Source organism: Embiotoca jacksoni, unplaced genomic scaffold, assembly GCF_022577435.1.
Source record: "Embiotoca jacksoni isolate LCO1_2020_lvr unplaced genomic scaffold, fEmbJac1.0.p SCAF_52, whole genome shotgun sequence".
Taxonomy (NCBI): domain Eukaryota; kingdom Metazoa; phylum Chordata; class Actinopteri; family Embiotocidae; genus Embiotoca; species Embiotoca jacksoni.
Genome location: NW_027185406.1, coordinates 778,958 through 800,863, shown reverse-complemented (window position 1 = coordinate 800,863; position 21,906 = coordinate 778,958). Strand labels below are relative to the sequence as shown.

General features: G+C 43.0%; 1 protein-coding gene across 1 annotated transcript in view; it reads left to right on the top strand.

Annotated features, from left to right (window-relative positions):
* Window positions 1-8,533: 8,533 nt before the first annotated feature.
* The window catches only part of clvs2 (clavesin 2), a 30,548-nt gene continuing 17,175 nt past the window's right edge, over window positions 8,534-21,906 (top strand). Inside the window, exons 1-2 of the mRNA XM_069172401.1 lie at window positions 8,534-9,976; window positions 11,208-11,382. Coding sequence (XP_069028502.1) covers window positions 9,588-9,976; window positions 11,208-11,382 — 564 coding nt within the window. The 5' untranslated portion in view covers window positions 8,534-9,587. The remainder of the gene's footprint in view (window positions 9,977-11,207; window positions 11,383-21,906) is intronic.

The window sequence follows — 21,906 nt, the reverse complement described above, 5'->3', positions numbered from 1 at the left end:
ACATTTGGCCACCAGCCTCCCAAAAAACGGCTTGACTGTTTTAGCCACCTGGCCTGGAGGTTTTGTTGCATTAACGCCGACAAGTTTTTTTTTTTTTTTTTAAAGCATCCTTTTAACCCCACAGGTCAACATTGGCCTTATGACAGCGGGTTACCTCCTCCTTCTGGACCCCGACTAATCCTTTTCTGTAAAACAGTTCACGTCTGGACTAAAAGTGATTAGTGCCGTTTGTTTGCTGAGTCGGCATCCCGCTCAGGCCTCCTCGCCTACAGGTGTTACGCAACACGACCCGCTCGCAAATATCAGGTTTTCCTCGAGTGCGCGAGAAGTTATTGGGACAATTTTCAATACTTATTATTACTTTTAACTGTTGCATTCTGGCGTTTAAAACCAACACTGCCCTCGCCACCCTGCGTCATGTGTTAGTATAACTTCCTAATCAGCTGATCTGATTAAAAGATCTTGGAAAGACAGGAAGAAAAAAAAAAAGAAAAGAGCCTTAATCTGCCCTCTTTGTATATTGTAAAGGTAGCTGGAGAAGTATTGAAAAGTAGGCCAATGTTTTTCAAAGTTGGGTGACTGGGTTGCAACTTTTTTCACACACAGCAGTATTTTATCGTATTTTGTTTCTCACTCTAGTCTACGTAATTAATGTTTTTACAGCGAATTCTTTTCACGCACTTCACGGTAAACAGATCGTTATTATTATTTTTTTTATTTTTTAAACTTGTCAGCTTGATTGCTACATTTACACAAACATTTTCTATGTAAAAAAAAAAAAAGCCTGAGCTGGTAGTTTTGCTGCTGTTTTTCGTATCAGTGCAAACATAAAGCTTCCTTTCATGGTTCTGGTCTCCCGTGTGACATTCTCTCACACCCAAGTCTCACACAGTCTATAATGGAGAGCGAGAGGGAGACAGAGACGGAGGGATGGGGGGTCCCTTTAGTCTCATGCTTCACTAGTAATTTGTCAGCGGGCATGAATGGGCTCCTTCATCAGTGATGGAGACGGCAACAAGCAATCTGAAGGGTTGTGTGTGTGTGTGTGTGTGTGTGTGTGTGTGTGTGTGTGTGTGTGTGTGTGTGTGTGTGTGTGTGTGTGTGTGTGTGCGGGCGCACTAGTGGGGGTCGGTCTCAGATTGGAGTTTGCTCTAAGCCTCTTGTAGCCCAGACCTCTCCTTTGTATGGGCCCACCATAGGCAGTTCCCCAGCAGCCAATCAGACTCCACAGAACCCATGACTTCACTCCGATGGCGGCCGGGCCAAGTTGGACCAGCGTCCACCCAAATAAAATGCTAATTTCAAGAGAGCAGGGAAGCAGGACGAGTAGAGGGACAAGAAAGAAGAAAGAAAAAAAAAAAGGGGCCTGTTCTGTAAATAAATACTTTCTTTGATTATTTAATGGACAGCGAACTAATTTTATTATCAATTTTTCAGTCGTTTTATGAAATAAAAATGTCAAACATTTGTAGGATTCAGCTCCTCGGAGGTGTTGCCTCGCGCTCGCCTCAGTCCAATGAAGCAAACAGAACCACGCCGTCTGTAATCCTGTGACTAGACCCCCCCCCCCCCCTCCGCTTTTGAAATCCTGTTTATGACCATGTAGATCTATGTCGATCAAATTTGCGTGCAGATATTCGTGTTCCCCGGAGGATAAACTATTTCCATTTTGGACAATTCGATAACGGCACAAACCAAGTGGCTGTCGTAGCCGACATGACATGACAGAATAGAAAAAGTACGACCAAACAGAATAAATTCATAAGGAGACATTTAGTACTGGTATTCATGGTCCCCTGAGGATGATCCCTCCTTATTTTGGTGGATTCCAGGCCCTTTCTTCTTGTGCTGCTGTTGAGCCAAAGTTTGCACTCGACCAGTATTCAGGTGAAAAGATTTGTCTATGCGTTGACCATTAACTACTTATATTTGCTGGTACGACACAAACGAGAGCCTCCGTTCGAGGCCAGGTAGCTCAATATGTGACGAGCAGGTGGTTTGATCCAGGATTAAAAAAAGAATCTGCAAATTTAGACGTTTACAGACTCGGAAAGAAAAAGGTTACAATAAAGATCTCAACACCCAGAAACAGCCTTTCTGGAGCGACAGAGCTGCTGTCTTGGAAATTAAAATTGGCTTAGTTTCTGTGTGTGTGTGTGTGTGTGTGTGTGTGTGTGTGCGTGTGCGCACACTTTCAGTTTGAAGGAGTTGGAAGGAAGCCAGCTATTGACATCCCGACTACACGGTTGAGTCTCCTCCTCCAATTAAATTTTCCCCCTGGTCCCGTGAGTTGTACATTTCCCACTGGAGTAAAGCTATTGTATACGGACACAAAGGTCCGATTATTGTGGTGGTGATGAATTTATGAATGGTCACAAAAGATGGCGGCTATTGTGGAAAAAACAAAAAAAAGTCTCATTATTGTACAGTGTTATGGAATTTGTCACTGTATGTGTGTGAAGGGCTGAAGGGAATTAAGAAAAGTGGGTCAAAAATGAAGCTGTGGAGGGAAAAAAAAGACTTTTGTTTTTACTCCCTAAAATATTTTGAATAAAAAGGGGCATTTAATGGTGATCTTGGGCGATAACCGAAGTTTATCAATTTGATGGCGTGTCCATGAGAACATGAAACTTCTTTTGAGTGTGAAAATGTCATATTTTCCTGGGAAGTAGTAAAACGGTAAAGCTCTGCTAATTCCGGAGGCATTTTCTGGCTTCAAAGCCAAAAGTAAATTTTATTTTCTGTGAGGTTTTGGGGACTTCTTAGAACGAAAATCATCCTTTTAAAAGTTTTTTCACTTAGATCGTTTTGTTTTTTTTGAAGATGAAACTTCAGCCAGGGAGGTTCAGTTACCAAGAAACAGTCGAGGCTTGTTTCCAGTCTTTGTGCTGTCTTCTTGGAAAAAACCAAAGAGTCCCGCTTACTAGTAAAGCATCCAGTTGGTGATCCAACACTCTAACAGGAATGTGTAAAAATGGATTAGAAACCATTTCAATGTTTCATTTTTCCAGCTGGAAATAAGCCCACGTGAAACTATTAAAACCCAAACAAACAACTTGGCTCGTTTCCTCCTCTTTGACTAAACTGTTGGCGCAGATCCTGCAGTTGTCATTTGAGATTTCTTCTTAACTGGATAATCTCTGCGCTCTCATGTGGAGTTTGTTTTTTGCTGCCTGTATAGTATTTATTGACATGATTTTAATCTCAAACTTGTATCTGGTTTAGTAAAGGAAGCAAAAAGTACATTTCCTTGTAAACCAGCGGTTTCCAACCTATTTATTTATTTATTTAAATGTCTGAAAGAACGCCGCTGTAAACACGATTGCCATGTGGGATGATGAAGTTTGAATACAGGACGTGACGAAGTTGTTTTTTAGTTGTTTATTTTTTTCTAACCCAACCATATGTTGTTGTTTTTTCTAACCGTAACCACGTGTTTTTGCTAATGATTTAGTTTTCCTGTAAGTCACATGGTTGAAACTATGCAGAAGGTTTCATTTTCCCAAAAATCGCTATCGGCTAAAGCGTGTAATAGACACGCTCGTCCATGCAGCAAAACGTGTAACTGTCACGCCTCGACATAGGCGAGCGTAGCTATCTCACGTTTCGCCGTAGTTGACAGGCGTGTCTATTTCACGCTTTACCGTGATACCGGGTCGGACGCACAGAGATCAGAGGGCTTTAACCAGCGCGACTGAAGTTGAATTTACGCAGGATCAATTTGTTATCGCTCACATAAAAGAAACGAATTCAGACGGTTTGGGGTGGAGCTCAGCTACGTGAATAGATGTTCCTAAACATGAACAGCTCTCTCTCATTTTTATCAAAGTAGATTTTACAGTAAAAAAAAAAAAAGGGTTTGGAGACTCGTGATCTAAACAGGCAGTAAAACTGCTGCTTTGTTTCTAGTTTGATTTGCTTTAATTTAGCTCCAGCGCGTCGAACGTAAACCGCTCAAAACAGTTGTCAAAGAAAAGCATCTTTTCAACGACAACAAATTGCCGTGAACTCCCTCTCTTCTTTCAAAGGCCCGACCATGTTGCGAAGACATTCAACAGGCAGGTAGGTAACGAAGGTAAGAGGCTAAGCTGGCTGTTAATGCCTAATCTTCTCTGTTCCTTCCCCGATCCATCCCAACCATCCATCCTTCGAAGACTCACCCAGGATCCTCCAGCCCTCCCTCCCTCCCTCCCCCTCCTCCCCCTCTCTACTCCCCCCCCCTCCCCTCCACCTCTCCTCCGTCCCAGTCTGCTCTGTTTGCAGGGTCAGTGGGTTTGCCCTCGGAGAGGTTTGTACAGGAGCGGAGGGGTGTGGCATGTCGACCAGTGTCTTTGATCGCCATAAGGGGTCACAATCCATTTTATTCCACCTGATCAGCACTGTAATGACCTTGTGGTCCCGACCCCCAGTGGAGAAACCACTGCATCTGGGGCTCAGGGGGAAGGACCGAGGGGAAACCACAAATTCTACACTTTTCCAATCTTTATTCCAGTCGGGATTCAATGTTAAAAATGTCGGGTTTTTTTTTTACTTTTATTTTTGTATCAAGTACCACAGTTTTAACCCAGTATATCATCAGAAGTTTTGATGAATGACATGAAACTTTCCATAAGCCTTTAGAAAACCTTTTAGGAAAAGAAAATGCAAAAGAGAAAATATTTAACTTGAAAAATTAAGATTAAAGTATCATTAATAGCTAACCTTTTTATTTCTTGATGACACTTTACATTTGTCTGGTCTCTTTATATATTTCGAAATTTTGTCAAGTGCATCGAACATTCTGAAGTGTCTTTTGTCTTTGCATCTAAATATTTCAACACTAATTTATACGCTTGAAAATCGTGATGAAAAAGAAAGCTTTAGTGGAATAAAAATAAATGATGGCAAGTTCGATGAATCCAGTGAAGTATTGTAATGACATCAACAGTTGTATTAATCGACTGCCTTCGAGCTCGTTCCATATTGGTTACAAGCAGAGTTATTAAATGCATCGATGGCGCCCTCTGCTGTTGATCTAGTAGTATTTTTGGTTTTGGAGCAGAGGAGGCTTTCTGTCCTAAGTGTTGATAATCTGGAAATTTGAGAGCTTAAAATCTCGTTTGTCTTCTCTTTACAGTCATAAACAATTTAAATATAGTTTTAACTTCAGAACAGAAGCCTATAAAATAAATTATTCCTGCATTAATTTTTTTCACTTGTTCTTGCAAAAAATGTGTTTAAACTACACACACATTATTTCAGTATTTAGTCAGTCATTAAAAATGGATCATAAGTAGCTCAGTAGATTAGTCACGCAAAAAAGACTCATTATTTCATGACAATAAAATTACAAAAATCACATTTTCTTTGTAGCGCAAGTTCTCTTGCCTTCTGAGACCTGAGCCTTAGTTTAGTAGGCGTTTCAAATGAGTTATTTACATACATATACAAATTAAGTACTGTCGTTGAACAGGAAGTCGTTTTTGAAAATAAGAAAAACGTCCTCCTATTGGGGGAATTTGTGTTTATGTGTTTATTTTACAGTGTAAATAAAAAAGGTGAAGCATATTGGAGTTCTGCTAAAATGACCAGCAGAGGGCGTCACGGTACCTTCCTGCCAAGCAAAGGTTCCAAGGACAGTTCATTTTTTTGTCTCTATATTTTGTGTATGTACAGATGTCTACTTCATATTCACTGTTTGTCTTGAATCTAAAGTCTTTTTCTCTGAGACATGAGATTACGTCATCCAACATCTTCTGGTATTGGCCCCTAAACTTTGTGCAAGAAGATAATCTGTTTTTATGTTTTTGTTGTTTTTATGATGAGTGCTATTGTTGTTTTTTTTCCCAAAATTTTAATCTCAGCTTTCAAATGTCACATAATGACTTTTTGTACTTTCCCTTTTGTACAAATCATTGCTCATAGTCCTCTGGTATATCCGTAGACTGTATATAAGAGTAGACGTTACGTTTCTGAAAAATTAGGCTAAAGCTGCAATACCACCGAGTGCCACTAGAGGTCGGTCCAAAAAAGCCTCCATAGACTCCCATTCAACTAGTCTCATAAAATTCCCAAGTCAATAAAATGTGTCCGTCAGTTATCTCGGTGTTGTGAGCTGAAGTCACTCCTTCTTATTAGTTTTCTGGAGGTCCATCTGAAAATAATCCCTCATTATTTTGAAAATAAGCTATAAAAAGACCTGTTTTTAGGGGCGTGTCTGTTTGATTGACAGGCCTTTGGTGCAGTCAGGTTACAGCTATTGGTGGTATCTTTGGTTTCCAATCAGATCAGTCAGATCCTCCCCCCCCTCCCAGCTCGTCCAAATATGGTCATTTCCTGCTCCAATAATAACATGCATCCAAAACCTGTGGATTAATAACAATCAGTCGTATTCTCAGTGTCACTTATCAACATTACAGACTAAACATGATATGATGAGTCTTTCTTTTTTTTTTTCTTTTTTTAACAGTTGCATTATCTGATATCTGAACAAACAGCTTTGTGATACATTTGAGGGAATAAAAACGGTGAATCAACTGGACGTCCTGCAGCCTTCAGAGAATAAACAGCGAAAACCAAGTGGGCACTTCAAGAAAATGACAGCTGTGCCTTTGGAAAAAACACGGAGGTAATTTCTAATGCACGTCCACGATCCACTCAATTCGCTTCTACAGCGACCCATCAGACCTCGGGGCAAATTAATGCGTCCCCCCCGCCTCCCCCAGGAGCCTCTTACTTTCCCTCCTTACCGTCCCCTCCGTCCCCCCGTCCTTTTAGGATGTCACCCTTTACCCACCCCCACTGAGTGGTTTCTAATCTTTGCTGCCCAATGCACGCTTTGGACAGAAGGTACGATACTGCAGCAACGAAATAAAGAAAAACCTCAGCTGGTATTTTATAGTTTATGAGATAAAATAGTCGTTCAAAACTCTGCTGCTGTGCCGGAGCTTCGTAAACACGCTCGGCTCAGCTCAGGTTTGAGCTGGAAGGTCTTTTTATTTGTGTCTAATTCAGCAGGAAAACAAAAATGAATTCCTTATTATTAAAAGCTTCAAAACATTCGCATCCCTGAAAGAAAATTCTGTTCCAGCAAAACGTGAAATAGCCACGCTTTGGGCTCTCCAGGCGTGAAAGTTACACGTTTCGAAAGGCTTTTTGGATCCGCCCTCTAGCGGCACTCGGTGGTATTGCAGCTTAAGACACTTCTGACCCGGGCGCTACGAACACTTTTATATCCAGTCAAGAGGTTGTAGACAGCGACAGGAAGTGGCTCTTTTCTCCATATCATATTGATTTAATGATTCTGCGTGCTTTCGCAGCTGTTTGTTTTTTTAAAAACAAACAAATAAACAAACGTACGCAAGAGAGAGAATTTAAAGAGCAGACAGTTTAATCAAATACAAAAACAAAAAAAGACGACTTCTTGTTCTGTCAGCCTCATTTTGAAAATGTATAAAATATCGCCACGATATTTCCGAACTCCGCTGACTTTGACGGCCGTCGGTTTCGGTCTCGGCAGGATATGTTTTTCTTTGTGTCCACTCTCGCTTTGCATTCTTTAAAGCCGACGGAGCCGAGCGCTCTCGGGACACCAGAAACCAGACGAGACATAAGTAGACGCGTACAATAGAAAATAATTCAGCCTGTTAAAAGTGCAGCTGTCTGAGCACCACTGAGCAGGTGTCACCTCCCCCCCACCCCCTCCCCCCTTCTCCTCCCCCGCTCTTTCCTTTCTCTTTTGAGGGCGGATCATAAACTTTTTAAGCTTTTTTTTGTTTTGTTGTGTTAAGCGTGTGGAGTGAAAGGGCTTCGTTCACGACGCTCAGTCCAGATTTATTTAAAAAAAAATAAACTGCAGCTGATTTTCTTGCATCTTAGTTGGAACGAAATCCAAAAGTGGCCCGACGATAACGTTGATAAAAAAATGAAAGTACGAACGACTTAGGAGGCTAAAAAACCTGCAGACATGCGGCTTTTTAAGGGGGAAATGTGGAAAGGAAAAAGGGGTGACGTGGGCCCCTAATATTTGCCTGGGTGGGGGGGGGGCTGTCAAAACCCCCAAATCCCCCCCCCCCTCCATCTTTAGGGTTTCACCTTCACCCCCCCCCCCCCCCCACATCCCTCTATCCACTCTTGCATCTCAATTGTCCATCTTTTTGCCACCTTGTCCTCTTCCTCCTTCGTCCTTCCTTTCTTCTTTTCTTTTCTTTTCTTTTCTTTTCTTTTCTTTTCTTTTCTTTTCTTTTCTTTTTTTCAAATATCTGTTGCCTTTTCAACCCCCCCCCTCCCCCTTCAACCGGTGCTTGTCCGAAAACACCACACGCTGTCAAACAGACTCTCTTGTTTGTCACTCACTTTCTGTTTTTTCTTTTTCCTCAGCGAACAGACGGCAGCAGCAGAAAACAGCAACAGCAGCGGGAGGAGAGGAGACGGTAATCCCCCCCCCCCCCCACCACCACCACCACCGCCCTCCCTCCATCCATATCCACCCCACCCCTCTCCAAAAAACCCAGAAACCTGAGAGCGCAGGAGGGGGGGGGGGGACAAACAAACAAACAAACAAAAAAACAACCTCGCGGACACCTGTGCTGCTGTGGATATATATTCTCCTTTTAGGAGTGAAATCAAAGATCTGAAATTCACACCTAAATTGATGAGGATGATGATGATGATGATGGTGATGACTGTGATGTAGACGCGGAAAACGAGCGGCGCAATCTGCCTCCACTGACGGTGACGGAGCCGTCGGCACCACCACCCCCCACTACCACCACCACCACCACCCCCACCACCACCACCACCAGCAGCAACAGCGGACGGATGGAGACGCGTTGTGACGGCGGACGGATTGCCATGATGATGATGATGATGATGAAGAAGAAGAAGATGATGATGATGATGATATAGCAGGTGCTGCAGGGTCGTTGCCGCATTGCCTTGGCCGCCGCCGCCGACGCCGCTAAAGGGGACCGCCGGGGGTGGGGGTGGGTGGGGGGAGGGGGAGGGGGGAGAGACGGTGATGCTGTCATCGTCATTGTGTGCCCACGGAAAGCGAAGAGAGAAAGCGAGGGAGAGGCTCTGACATGGAGGGAAGCAGCAGCAGCAGCAGCATCAGCGGCGGCGGCGGTCTGTCGGCTCCGAGCTCAGGCCGCGCGGATCAGCAGCAGGTTGGACGGAGCGCCGCGTGAAGCCCGGAAGGACACCCCCCACCCCCCCACCCCCTCCTCCTCCTCCCGCAAAAATTCGTGATATATACACGCTGGAGGGGGGAGAAAAAAAACCAACAACAATTGTGATAAAAGTTGAATTCTCGGGTTGAGATGTTTTCCGTGCGTAAAAAAAGAAAAGTCATCGGGCCCATGTGTTGATGATGCATCACAGGAGCATCACGGCAGCGGCAGCAGTCTGTGCCAGTTCAGGGTGGATTACAGAGCAGCAGGCCTCCGTCTGAAGTCAGCTACTGATCACAGAGAGGGGGGGGGGGAAAGACCTCAGCGGTTCACTTCACCCTGTTGCTGCCGGAAGTATCCAATTTATTCTTGTTTTTTTTTGTTGTTTTGTTTCATCGGAAGCTCCCCCTCTGCGGAGGGGACAGCTTGTTGCGAGAGATGACTCACTTACAGGCTGGCCTCTCTCCGGAGACCCTGGAGAAGGCCAAGGTGGAGCTGAAGGAGAACCCCGACACGTTGCACCAGGACATCCAGGAGGTGCGCGACATGATCATCACGCGGCCGGACATCGGCTTCCTCCGGACGGACGACCCGTTCATCCTCCGCTTCCTCCGGGCGAGGAAGTTCAACCACTTCGAGGCGTTCCGGCTGCTGGCGCAGTACTTCGAGTACCGGCAGCAGAACCTGGACATGTTCAAGAACTTGAAGGCCACCGACCCGGGCATCAAGCAGGCGCTGAAGGACGGCTTCCCCGGCGTGCTCTCCAACCTGGACCGATACGGCAGGAAAATACTGGTGCTGTTCGCGGCCAACTGGGACCAGAGCAGGTGAGTGAAGTGCTTTGTGTTGGTTATCTTTATCAGGTCGTAACAAAACCAAAAATAGAAACGTGGAGAAAAGAGGTCAGGGTTTAAAAAAAAAAGAAGAATAAAAAAACCAGCAACATTTTAAATGGACTCTGGTTTATGGAGCTGTCCATTCAGCACCACACAGCCGCTAGGCACCGATCTTCAACACGATATAGAAAAAAATACAGCAATTTCTACATGAAAAGAATTAAATTAAAGGTATGTGGACACCAGTTTGACTCCTGGCTGCTGGGATTTGATTCCCATCGGCCTCCGGAGGACCTCCGATTGGCTCCTAGTCAACTTTCCGACAAGTTTTCCTCCTCAAACTGGGAAAAAACAACTTCGATTTGACAGGAGAGAGACTTCCTCAAACTGTTGCTCCGACGTGACGTAGTCACGAAGCGTTATACCGCGCACCACGTGACAGCGCGTCCGCATACTTTTGGTCACATGGTGCACTTCGTTCAAAGGGGAACGTCCCGCGTTGAGCATTTTAATTCAGTGAGTAAAACAAATTAGCGGCAAGATGTTCTTAGATTGGACGAATTCATGCGTTTTTTTTCAGTCGTTCGACCACTTTTTCTGAACTTTCTTCGGCCGTGCTGCAGACCAGCAGTGACGTCACCCCGTTGGTTTTGTTAACCGCCGTTACGAAGCCTCGAGTTTGAATTTTGGCCGGCGACATCTTTGCTGGTTCGGAGCAGGAAGTGACCATATTTGGACGTGCTGGGGGAGGAGGGAGCGAGCGGTGGATCTGACTCGATCTGATTGGAAACCCCGACGATACTACGTCCCGCCCACCGACAGCTGTAACCTGACTGCACTGCCGACCTGTCAATCAAACAGACACGCCCCCTAAAACACATCTTTTGGAATCTTATTTTCTAATTAATGACGGATTATTTTCGGAGTGACTTTAGCTAACAACACTGAGATAACTCGTCGAGAAATTTTAGTGACCTCAAATTTTCTGAGACTACTTGAATGGGAGTCTATGGAGGCTTTTTGGAGCCGACCCTCTAGTGGCACTCGGTGGTATTGCAGCTTGAGACAACTTCTGCACTTCGGAAGCTACGAACACTTTTTATTTACAGTCTGTGGTCCAAACTGAAATATCTAAAAAAAACTGTCAGATAGATTTCCATCACGTCGACTTTGCTGTTTAAATATTAAACAAAACAAAAAAACCCTGTTACGTTCTCTTCAGGTACACGTTTGTGGACATACTGAGGGCGATCCTGCTCTCGTTGGAGTCGATGATAGAAGACCCCGAGCTGCAGGTGAACGGCTTCATCCTCATCATCGACTGGAGTAACTTCACCTTCAAGCAGGCGTCCAAACTGACCCCCAGCATGCTGCGGCTGGCCATCGAGGGGCTGCAGGTAAGGAGCCCCCGCTTTGTTTACGATCAGCTGGTCGGTTCGGGGGTTTTACGTGTCTCGGCTGACTTTGACCGGCAGGTTTTCATAACAAGATATTAGCTTTTTTTTTTTTTTTCCTTTTTATTTTCAAATCAATAACCAGGATTGTTCCTGAAATAGTTGAAGCTAGCTGAAACTTTAACGAACCTGCAAACGTGCAAAAAAAAAAAAGAAAAAAAAAGTTTGGTATAATTTAGGTTTAAGTGCTTTACCAACTATGGACAAATTAACATACATTTTACACAATACAATCATACCGCATGTGTTAAAAATACCACCCAGTATCACGTCAAAGCGTGTAATACACCCACATGTCCACTAGAGGACAGCCAGTCTGTGACGGGCCTCAACTTCGGCGTGAAAAGTCACATGAAACAGGTCATGTGAAGAAACCTCTTTCTGACCACGTCGGGGTTTTTTTAAAGGTAAAACCGTGACACTGACACGCTGCCCTCTAGTGGACTGGTTGGTGCCTTACACGTGTTTGTGTAACACCAGGTTGAAAAAATTATAAAATAGGTAAAAAGTGTTTTTTTTCTTCTCCTTTAAATTACATTTATTTAAGAAATAAACTTGTAAATACACTAAAACACAGTTGACGATCAAATTTAAATCTTGAACAAATGTAAAAAAAAAATGCGATTTTGCTACTTCTCTGCATTTTATTTCATTTCAAATGTGTTTGTCTTATTTGTCAGACAATAAAATGAACTGGATTGATTTAAAAATAATAACAAGTTTATGAGTATAACATAGTAATTATTATTCTGTCGCACATGTTCTCAGCCTTATTTTAGTGTTTAGAAATGTGCACTCTCGTCCCTTTAGCGAAGCGATTTTAACATTTCCAGTCAGACTCGAAGGAAAAGCAACATTTTAAGTCGAACTCCCTTTTCCATCATCCAAAATGTTCCACTCAAGAACAAGTCGAGCGCCGTGTTTAAGCTGTGCGCCTGTTTAAAGAGCAATAGAAGGGAATAATGACATTTCCATTTTGATTACACACCGCTGGGTGCTTTTTCTTTTTTCTTTTCTTTTTTTTTCGAGGCTTGTTTGTCTGGTAAATGAAAAACAAAAAAAAACTTGATTTGACTGCTTGTCATTTTGGTTTTCCTTTTAGTTGGGAGATTCGAAGCTGATTTTGTTGTTGTTGTTGTTGTTATTTTTTGCTCCACGTCAACCTGAGAAATGAAGAGAGAGATGTGACGGCGCTCGGTGGGTTTGCGCTGCCGCATTTAGGATTTTTTGATGCTGATGAAAACACATTAGTCATCAGGAGGACACCTTTAACGTCATTATTGAAACGAGTTGAGTGGAGGGAGAAAGCTCGCAGGCAGGAGTGTACAGATGTCCTCTGGTTGAAAGCCAAACCCGAAAGAGGAAACGTCAAGCTTGTTGCCGAGTGCGTGTGGCGGATGGATGGGGAGGGGGTTAGGGGTGGGTTGGTGGGGAGGGGGGGAGGGGGTGGAGGGTTGTTATTGCTTTCTCAACATCCCTGTGAATCATCTGCCAATTTGTGTTGGGCTCCATTAGTCAAAGTGATGTCTAAAGAGGGGGGGGGGGGGGAGGAAGGGGGGGGGGGGGGGCGAGCTTCCAGAGGGAGGTGTTGAGTAAGACTCGGCGTGGCCTGAGAGGATCCGCTGATGTGTCTGGGATGGACACCGAACCGTCGTTGAACAGTCCCTCCGGCAGTTTGGCTGGGTTTCTTTTGGGGGATTGTTGTGTACAAAAATGTAAAAAAAATGTAAAAACAATTGAGGTGAATTTTCTTAAAAATTGCAAGAAAAATTGCGAAAACTGAAGAATTTTTTTTTTAAACTATCTTAGCTTTTTTTTTCTTTTTTTTTAATCTTTTTTTTAAATCTATTTTTTGAGCTTCGATAACCGTGGGGCTAAAGGTCACACAAAAAAAAAACAACCTCATAAAAGTGCTTTACGCAACAGACAGTTTGTGGCCGTAATATAGAAAAATAACGGCTACATCAGCTGTCAAAATAAGAGCTTTAGGTTCTGTTTAATTCACGTTAATTCAACACATACCGTATGCACGAAAACAAACAGCCGTCTCTGACAACTCTAGTTGCCGTTTTTTAAATTGTCTCATTTAAGCGCTTTTATTTCGTCATTTTACATTTGAGAATTTTGGTTTTAAATTTAAGAAAAAATGAGGGCGGGGTTTATAGACCAACATGTTTGCAATAATATAAACAATCTTTTTTTTTGGTACCAAACCTCTTCCATTGACACTTACTTATACACGTACACCAAAAAATATTATGATTGACAAACAACTTTATAACAAAATATTGTTTTAGGTTTTTTTTTTAATGTGTTCAAAGTACTCTGCTGCATCATCAACATTTTCAGCTTTAAATCCATGTAAACAATCAACTTTCTGCAGTCAATCTCCTTAAATACATATCATATCTCAACATTTGGGGGGCGATCTTTCTCCTTTTTTTTGTTTTGTTTTCTTTCAGACTGAAGGAATAACTGTGGACCGGAGGCAGCGCGTCGCTGTGACGAGTCCACATATAACACATTTCTGACGGCTCTCCAGACACAGATTAGAGCCTGAATTATTGATGGGAGCTATTAGCTCGAGCCCCGAGTCATTCCCGTCCGACCGGGCGGACGCTCGCCGTTCGCTGCAGGAAGCAGAGGGCGAGTAAAACCGTGATGGCGTCGTTTGATTGGATTGGAAATAAAATGCGGAAAAACGCACGATACTAAAATCATCAGCGATGTGGCAAAAGAGACTTTTTTTTTTTCTCGGGGTGTGAAGATGAGAAAAAAAAAACTCATTTAAAGGTGATTTTTCCTTGTTGTTAGTAAATTCCCATGTCCGACATATTTTCCGTACGCTGTGGTCGTGATAATGTGAATATTCACTTGGAGCCTCAAATGTGCATCGAGACTCTGCTGAAAAAAAGTTTGATTTAAAAACTACACTTCCCTTGCTTGGTGCGAACTATTTCACTGCGTGAATGTTTAGGTCTGGTCGCCCTCCATTTCAACCAATCAGCTCGCGCCGGAAACCGGCTGACGCTCTGCGACCTACCGTGTCCACCGGTGTTTTTTTTTTTTTTTTAATGTGTTTTAAGGAAAGTTAGCAGACGCTAAACATTCATTCTGCGCTGAATGTTTGGCAATTTTCAGCAAGAGTTGAGAAATATCAAACGCTGCGCAGCCGTCCAATCGCAGTGAAGCAGGGGGGCGGGGCAAACGTGGTGAACCACCCCCACGCCGGTCTCTGATTGGTCCGCCCTTCAGAGCGGCTGTATAGAAACGCCAATACGAGTTGAGCCAACGCCTTCCAGCTGTTTGAGGAAATGATTTCGCGCCGTCCTTGAAAGTTTGAGCTTCGCGTTTTTACTTGTTTACGTCTTCGGGTTGAGAGCCATTCGTTTGAAGTTCGAGCCTAAACCAGAGATGTAACTGCAAATTGAGTTTATGAACTCCATTTGTGACATAGGTACCTATTTTTTTATTTTTTATTTTCTTCCCCGTATCGTCCGAGCCGAATAAAAATTCACAAATAAATAAATTGCGAATGCACTCGGGATTTGTGTTTGAAAAGCAGAGTTGAGCGTGAGTCATTCCCACACACACACACACACACACACACACGCACACACACACACACACACACACACACACATGTGGATACTGTCAAACAGCCTCAGTGAGTCACTCCAGTCTGAGCAGGTCTGCTTGAAGTGCTAAGAAGTGTTTAAAAGCGGTCGCGTTGCAGTTGAGTTTTTTTTCTTTTTTTTCTTCGCATTACGGCTGATTCACAGCGAACGCGTCGCTCCATTAACTTCGTATCTGCCGCCGCTGTCCGCGTTTCACTTTTCTTTTTCCAAAGATTTTGCGGCTCTTTCTTGCAGGATTATCTGCCGTCGGTACGAACTGCAAATAACAAACAGCAAACGAACTAATATCGATCTCTAGAAACAAAAGTCGGTAAACATTTGTTTCATATCATCATCAACACGTCAAGACGAGTGAGTTGACTTTTTACATCAGTTTAATAATCCGACTCAAATTGTGCGCGACGACATTATTTATCCTCCAAAACGTCAAATCCGTCTTAAACGTCATAAAAACAAGATACTACCCTCAAAACAAACTTCCAACCCTGACAATGTTAATTTTGAGCAAATACAAATAGCATGTAGGCCGCATGCCTCGGGATCCAAATTTGTAGCACAGTGTGATGTACACATCACAGCAGAAGCGAGCGCGGTTCGCTGCCGGCGGTCCCTCGAGGGTTCGCTGTTTTCTACATCCACAAATAGGCAACTGGTTTTTCTTTAATGATTATTATTATTTCATTTTTTTTTTCATGATTATTTTTGGGGGCATTTCTGCCTTTTTCAATACAAAGTCAAGAGGCAGACGGAGAATGTGGGGAGGGAGGGATGAAGTGGAAGACGAGGTCAGTGAAGCTTCTCACACCAACGGCGCTTTTATGTACCGACCGATAAAGAGATATAAACGAGACGGTGCTCAGATCGTTGCTCTGACGGGTCACCACGCCAGCTGATGAGGTTTTATCGGTCCGATAACACGAATGCGATCCGTTAAATTTAACGCCCCGTTTAGTGTCCGTTCAGTGTGGATAACTTTGAGTCTAATAGCTTACAGGCTTCCACCCAGCAGGCAGAGTTTTGGTAGGTATGTTCATTTTTTTTTATTTGACTCTTTAAATCCATTTCGAGCCGCACATGAACTCGAATAGAACTTCAGATGGAACTCGTGATCTCGTGGTTACGATGCGGGAAGTCGTTTTCACCGTATGCTTGGCAAAAAAAAAAAAAAAACGTTGCTGGGCAACATCAACGTGTTGTAATTTTTGTCACGTGAGAGTTTGTCTTCATAACTCGGATAATAGCCGAACGTCTGAGGAAAGATTGTGTCTTCCCAACGGCCTCATCTTTTCCCTCGTGTTTTTGTATCTCCAGCGTTACGTTAGCTCGCTAGATTGTTTTGCCTCTGTGGCTTCTACACGGCATCCACGTTGCCGTTGCCTAGCAACGGTGTTTTTTTTTAGGACTTAACCACTTGAGCGCCAAGCATACGGTGCGCGCGACTTCCCATGTTGTAACCACGCGTTAGCTCGCGGGTTCCATTTGAACACCGGTTGAAACAATCCAGGCGGAGTTTGGAAATCACACACGAAGGGACAAAGTTGGGTTCGTGTCTCCGCCAAAATAAAATCAAGAGAGACTCAAGCTCGATAATTCAAACATAGGAACCAAAACAAGAACGAGAGAGTTTTGAGCGGGGCGGGATTTTGAGGTCGGACTCGTTCGCCGTTTCCTGAGCTTTCACGAAAAGTTTAGAATTACTTCTAATAATCTACACTCCAGTTTTGACTTCACAGTTCTACCTGATGTAAGTTCAGGACGTGAAACATCCTTTGGGGAATGTCACTATCTATGTTTTACATACTTTCTGTCCAGATACAGATGCATCGTGTGCTTTGAAAGAAAATCCCTTCTTGAAGCTGCTCGCTGGTTTACGTCTGAATGACGGATGAATTTAAACGACTCAGCAGAGCTTCGTGTCCTGAAGTTGAACTTCTCCATCGACCGGCTTTAAATGTGCTGCCTCGCTGTCTACGCCGTTCAGTTTGGAGATTTCTGTTCTTCTTGTTCCTCTCGGGTTTCAGCTCGATTTTTTTCCCCCCAGTTGTGTAAAAAAACAACAAAACAAAAAAACAACAACACACTTTTCATTTCTTTATGCTCTCATCAAAGAGATTATACGGAGGAGTCCAGGGAAACACGGGAGATGAGACGGTGTGCAAGATGAGGGATTCAAACCCATCGAGTCGTGATCCTGCAGGATTACAACATTACAGACGGATTAAAGATTCAACTACACAGAACCTTCTTTGGAGTTCCTCCTCACAACAAATTTCAGAAATATGTTTTTTTGAATTGAAGTTGAAATAATTTTAAAAAATACTTGAGATGTGGTGGAGATAAAAAAAAAAAAAAATTATCTTCAAAGTGTCAACAGTTCAAGAGTTCGTTAAAAATAAAACAGCCTCACAAAAAAGAAATATATAACAATAATTCAACTTTTACCAAAATAAAAGGAGGAATATTTTTGTTTGTGGAAGCCAAAGGAAAGTTTGAAGGTCTTCTGTGTATGAAATGTGCATAAAAACAAAGTGCTTTACATAATAAAACATCATAAAAAAAAAAAAAGAAAAAGTGGAATATTAAGAATCCCATTAAAAGAACTGAAAACATTTTGTAACCTTTAAATGCAGAAAACCTATTTTCATGTGAAATTGTTTTCCTTTCATTTTTTATTTGGCACAAATTGGAAAACACAAAATGTACAAACATAACAAAGTTAAAAGTTCAGAAGGTTAGAAAAAACGATAATTCTACATACGGAAATAATGTTGCTACATAAAACAAATGGAAGCAAATAACGACAACAAAAACGTATTCATGATTTGAACTGGAGATGGCGTTCTTGCATCCGTCCGTCTGTCGGCAGGATTTGGCTCTTAACTTCCCGACAGATCAACCTGGACCCATCGGGGATCAGCTGTTGGGACTCTGCTGGCGATCTGGATCCTGGATTTCATCCATCAGACTTTTTTTTGTCACGTTCAAACCTCTTAAAGTTGCATTCAAATGCGGAAATCCAACAGTCGGCTTCCTTTTCTTTTTTTCTTTTATCAGAAAAGATAATCAACCCCAATCGAACAATTATAGCCAAACTAAGTACCACCCTAATTAATAATCAGGAAGTAACATGAGTTCAAAGACAAGCGGCAAACCGGCAGTGACGTCGCCCGTCGGTCCTTATGAAGCCTCCAGTTCAGAGCGAGCGGCGGATCTGACCGATCTGATTGGAAACCATGACGATACTACGTCCCGCCCACCGATAGCTGCAAGCTGACTGCACCACAGGCCTGTCAATCAAACAGGTCTTTTTGAATCTTCTTTTCTAATGAATGAGGGATTATTTTCAGATGGACCTCCAGAAAACTAATAAGAAGGAGTGACTTTAGCTAACAACACCGAGATAACTGATGGACACATTTTATTCACTTTGGATTTGATGAGAGAAGTTGAATGGGAGTCTATGGAGCCGGAGGCTTTTTGGAGCCGACCTCTAGTGGCACTCGCTGGTATTGCAGTTTAAGACACTTCTGCATCGGCCTCATTTTTCAGACCTGGAAACTCGTCTTCCTCTGTGTTTTCTCCCTCCTCCTCTCCCTCCGGCCTCCCCACCCCTTTTTTTTTTCTCTTTTTTTCTTACTTTTGTTTGCCCCCCCCACCCTTTTCTCTCTGTAACATCATCATCATCATCCCCCCTCTTCATCATTGTCCCCTCTCTCTCGGTTCAGCCTCTCCATCATTGTTCGGCCGACACAATCGTTGGCAGTTTCTGTGATGTGACAGCAGTCGAAGCATTCAAACCTCACTCACGTTAATTATCCATTCATTTTAAAAATAAACTCAATAATCACACACAGTCAGCGCTGACTGATTACCAGCGATCACTTTTTAATAGAAAACATAATCAAACCCAAACCATTTGTTATAGGTGTCGTCTAAAATGTCTTTAAAAATGTCTCTTCTTGCTGTTTTACTTTTCTCCCTAAAGAAGCATCATCATCATCATCTTCTTCTTCTTCATCCAGTTGCATGCTACGCCGTGTCTTCATCTTAACCCCCTTCCTCCTCCTCCTCCTCCTCCTCCTCCTTCTTTCTTCCTCCGCCCCTCCACGGCTCCCTCCCTACCGCCACATCCCACCCTCGCTGCTGCGTTGCCACGGCAACACGTCGGACTGCCAGAGCTATCTGCTCTGCCCTCTCCTCCAGATGGGCTCCCTTTTGTTGTGCGTCTGAGTGTTTGTGTGTGTGTGTGTGTGTGTGTGTGTGTGTGTGTGTGTGTGTGTGTGTGTGCGTGTGTGTGTGTGTGTGTGTGTGTGTGTGTGTGTGTGTGTGCGTGTGTGCGCCGAGAGACAGCAATGCACTTCTCCGTCTTTTTTTTTTTTCCAAGAGGACACTCGTCGTGCGGCTGGTTTGTTTTGTCAGCGAGTTTTGCCACAAAACACCGTTAAATGCAACCTTGCGTCATGTAAACGTGTTTAATATTGTGTAATGTTGCAGACTTTACTAAAAACAGATACACACACACACACACACACACACACACACACACACACTGTTGCAGAAAATAAATACAGAAATAGAAAAGAAATAGTTCCTTTACATTTAATCTTTTTTTTTTTTCTACATTTTATCTGAATCTTGTGGGTGTTTGTGTTGCTGCTTCTGGTTTTCATGGAATCCACCACAAGACTAGTATTTTTGGTTTTAAATGAAATCTTTTGACCACAGGCTGCGGAAGTGTCTCGGAGTGCAATACCACCGAGGGCCACTAGGTGCTGGCTCCAAAAAAGAACAAAAAACAGCCTCCATAGACTCCCATTCATAAACCATCCACATCTCATAAAAAAATACAGTCAACAAATGTTTTCCACAAATCATTATGGTGCTGTCAATGTTGCAAAATGAGTTCATTGTTGTTATTGTTGACGTTATTTATATATGGGTTCGTCCATGCTGAGATTTTCTTTGGGCAAAATGTAAAACAGTGACCACTTCTAAATACATTTATTCGCTCATTTATTATTTATACGCCTCTCGGCAGGCGTACATTTGTCCCCTTTCCAGCGCCCGGACATCCTGCAGATATTTAGACCACATTAACATATACAGTAGAGTCCAGTTCCAGTTAGCCCAACCCTCTGTGGATTCACTCTGCATTAGCATTGGTTATGTAACACACACCCCTCCAGAATAACCGGGACTCCTGAGGAAAGATGGTGGAGATGAATATTGACCGACTGCTTCTCAGCTCGGAGGGGAGAAGAAACCGTTTGTTGTTTATTCTTCGCAGTTAAATATCACTTCAGGAATAAAAGAAAGGCTTTCTGAAGATAGATTTCCCTCTGCTGAATTATAACCCTCCTCCTTTTTTTCATCATCATCATCATCATCATCATCACGTATATTAAATGATAAAAGGTTTCCAAGCATCCTGTAATTTAGCTTTTTTTTTTTTTTTTTTTTTTCCTGAAACATTGATTCAGATTCAGTTTTTTGTTTGTAAGCGTACGCTTGATGGACAGTTAACCAGCAGATAACGTCAGAAACGCTCCTGAAACATACTTCTGAATGTCAATAATCTGTCGCTTCTGTCTGTAAACAGGAAAATTGAGCCTTTTGTTTTTTTTGTGGAGAACAAAGAAGCTGTTGAGCAGGTTTTGTCTTCGCGAACAGTTGCCGTTTTGATTCGAACTGCCGTCGCCGCCCGTTATCTCTTAACTGCAGATGGAAGACGACGGCGGCTCTCCGACCGAGCGCTCCCGTCACTTCAATAAAATAAAAAAAGCAGCTCACTGATGGGAGCGTTTGAAGTTCATTCGAAGAGAAGCTGCCAATAGCGGAATTTCTCTGCCAATATTCCAGATCACATTTGAGTGTGCAGCCAGACAACAAAATCAAAATCAACAACAGCAGCAGCAGCAGCAGCACTGCTCCTTTGTTCGTACACTTCAAGATCTTTTTTTATTTATTTATTTATTTATTTTTTACTTCTGTCTGCAAAATCTCTCATACCAATAAATATCGATCCCTTTTAAGCATTAACGTCGACCGAGTTAAAGGAATAGTTCGACGAGCTTCAGAAGTCTGACAGGGCGCCCGTCCGAGGACAGAAGTTGTTGTTGTTTTTAGATTTCTGGTTTTGTACGCAGTAAACAAATGTGTTCAATTTAGAGCTGCTGGTAGCCGCACAAATATTTCACAGTGCCGTAGACTTGCCTTGAAAAATCAATGGAGTCGATACACAGAATTTTTTTTTTCTAATAGCAATTTCAGCCTCCTTGATTACCGCTAAACATACGTTGACTCACTCGAGACGTTTGAACCGTCGTGTTCCCCACCACGACCCGATCCAAACCCAGTGTCACGGCAAAAGCGTGAAATAGACACGCCTGTCCACTCCAGCAAAACGTGAGATAGCTACGCTCTGTCCGGGGCGTGGAAGTTACACGCACGCCACGAATCCAGGAGATGACAACTTTCTCCTTTTTTTTTTTTTTTTTTGTGTGTTTCCAAACCTCAACCATGTTCTTTTTCCTAACACTGAACAATTTGCTTATTTCATACACAGTACGCGTTTGGGTTCTTTTTTTGTTAAAAGTGGAACTTTCCTTTAAATCACACGGCTCAAAGCACGCAGTACGTTTCATTTTCATCCACTGCAGTGAAAACGTGTAACTTTGGCGCCTAGACAGCGGCAAAGCGTGGCTATGTCACGTTTTGGCTGGAGTGGACCGGCGTGTCTATTTCACGTTTCGCCGCGATACCGGGTTGTGCCTGATCAGGCAGCAGAAAACCACTCCACAGAAAGCCGAATGAAAAACATACCGTATTT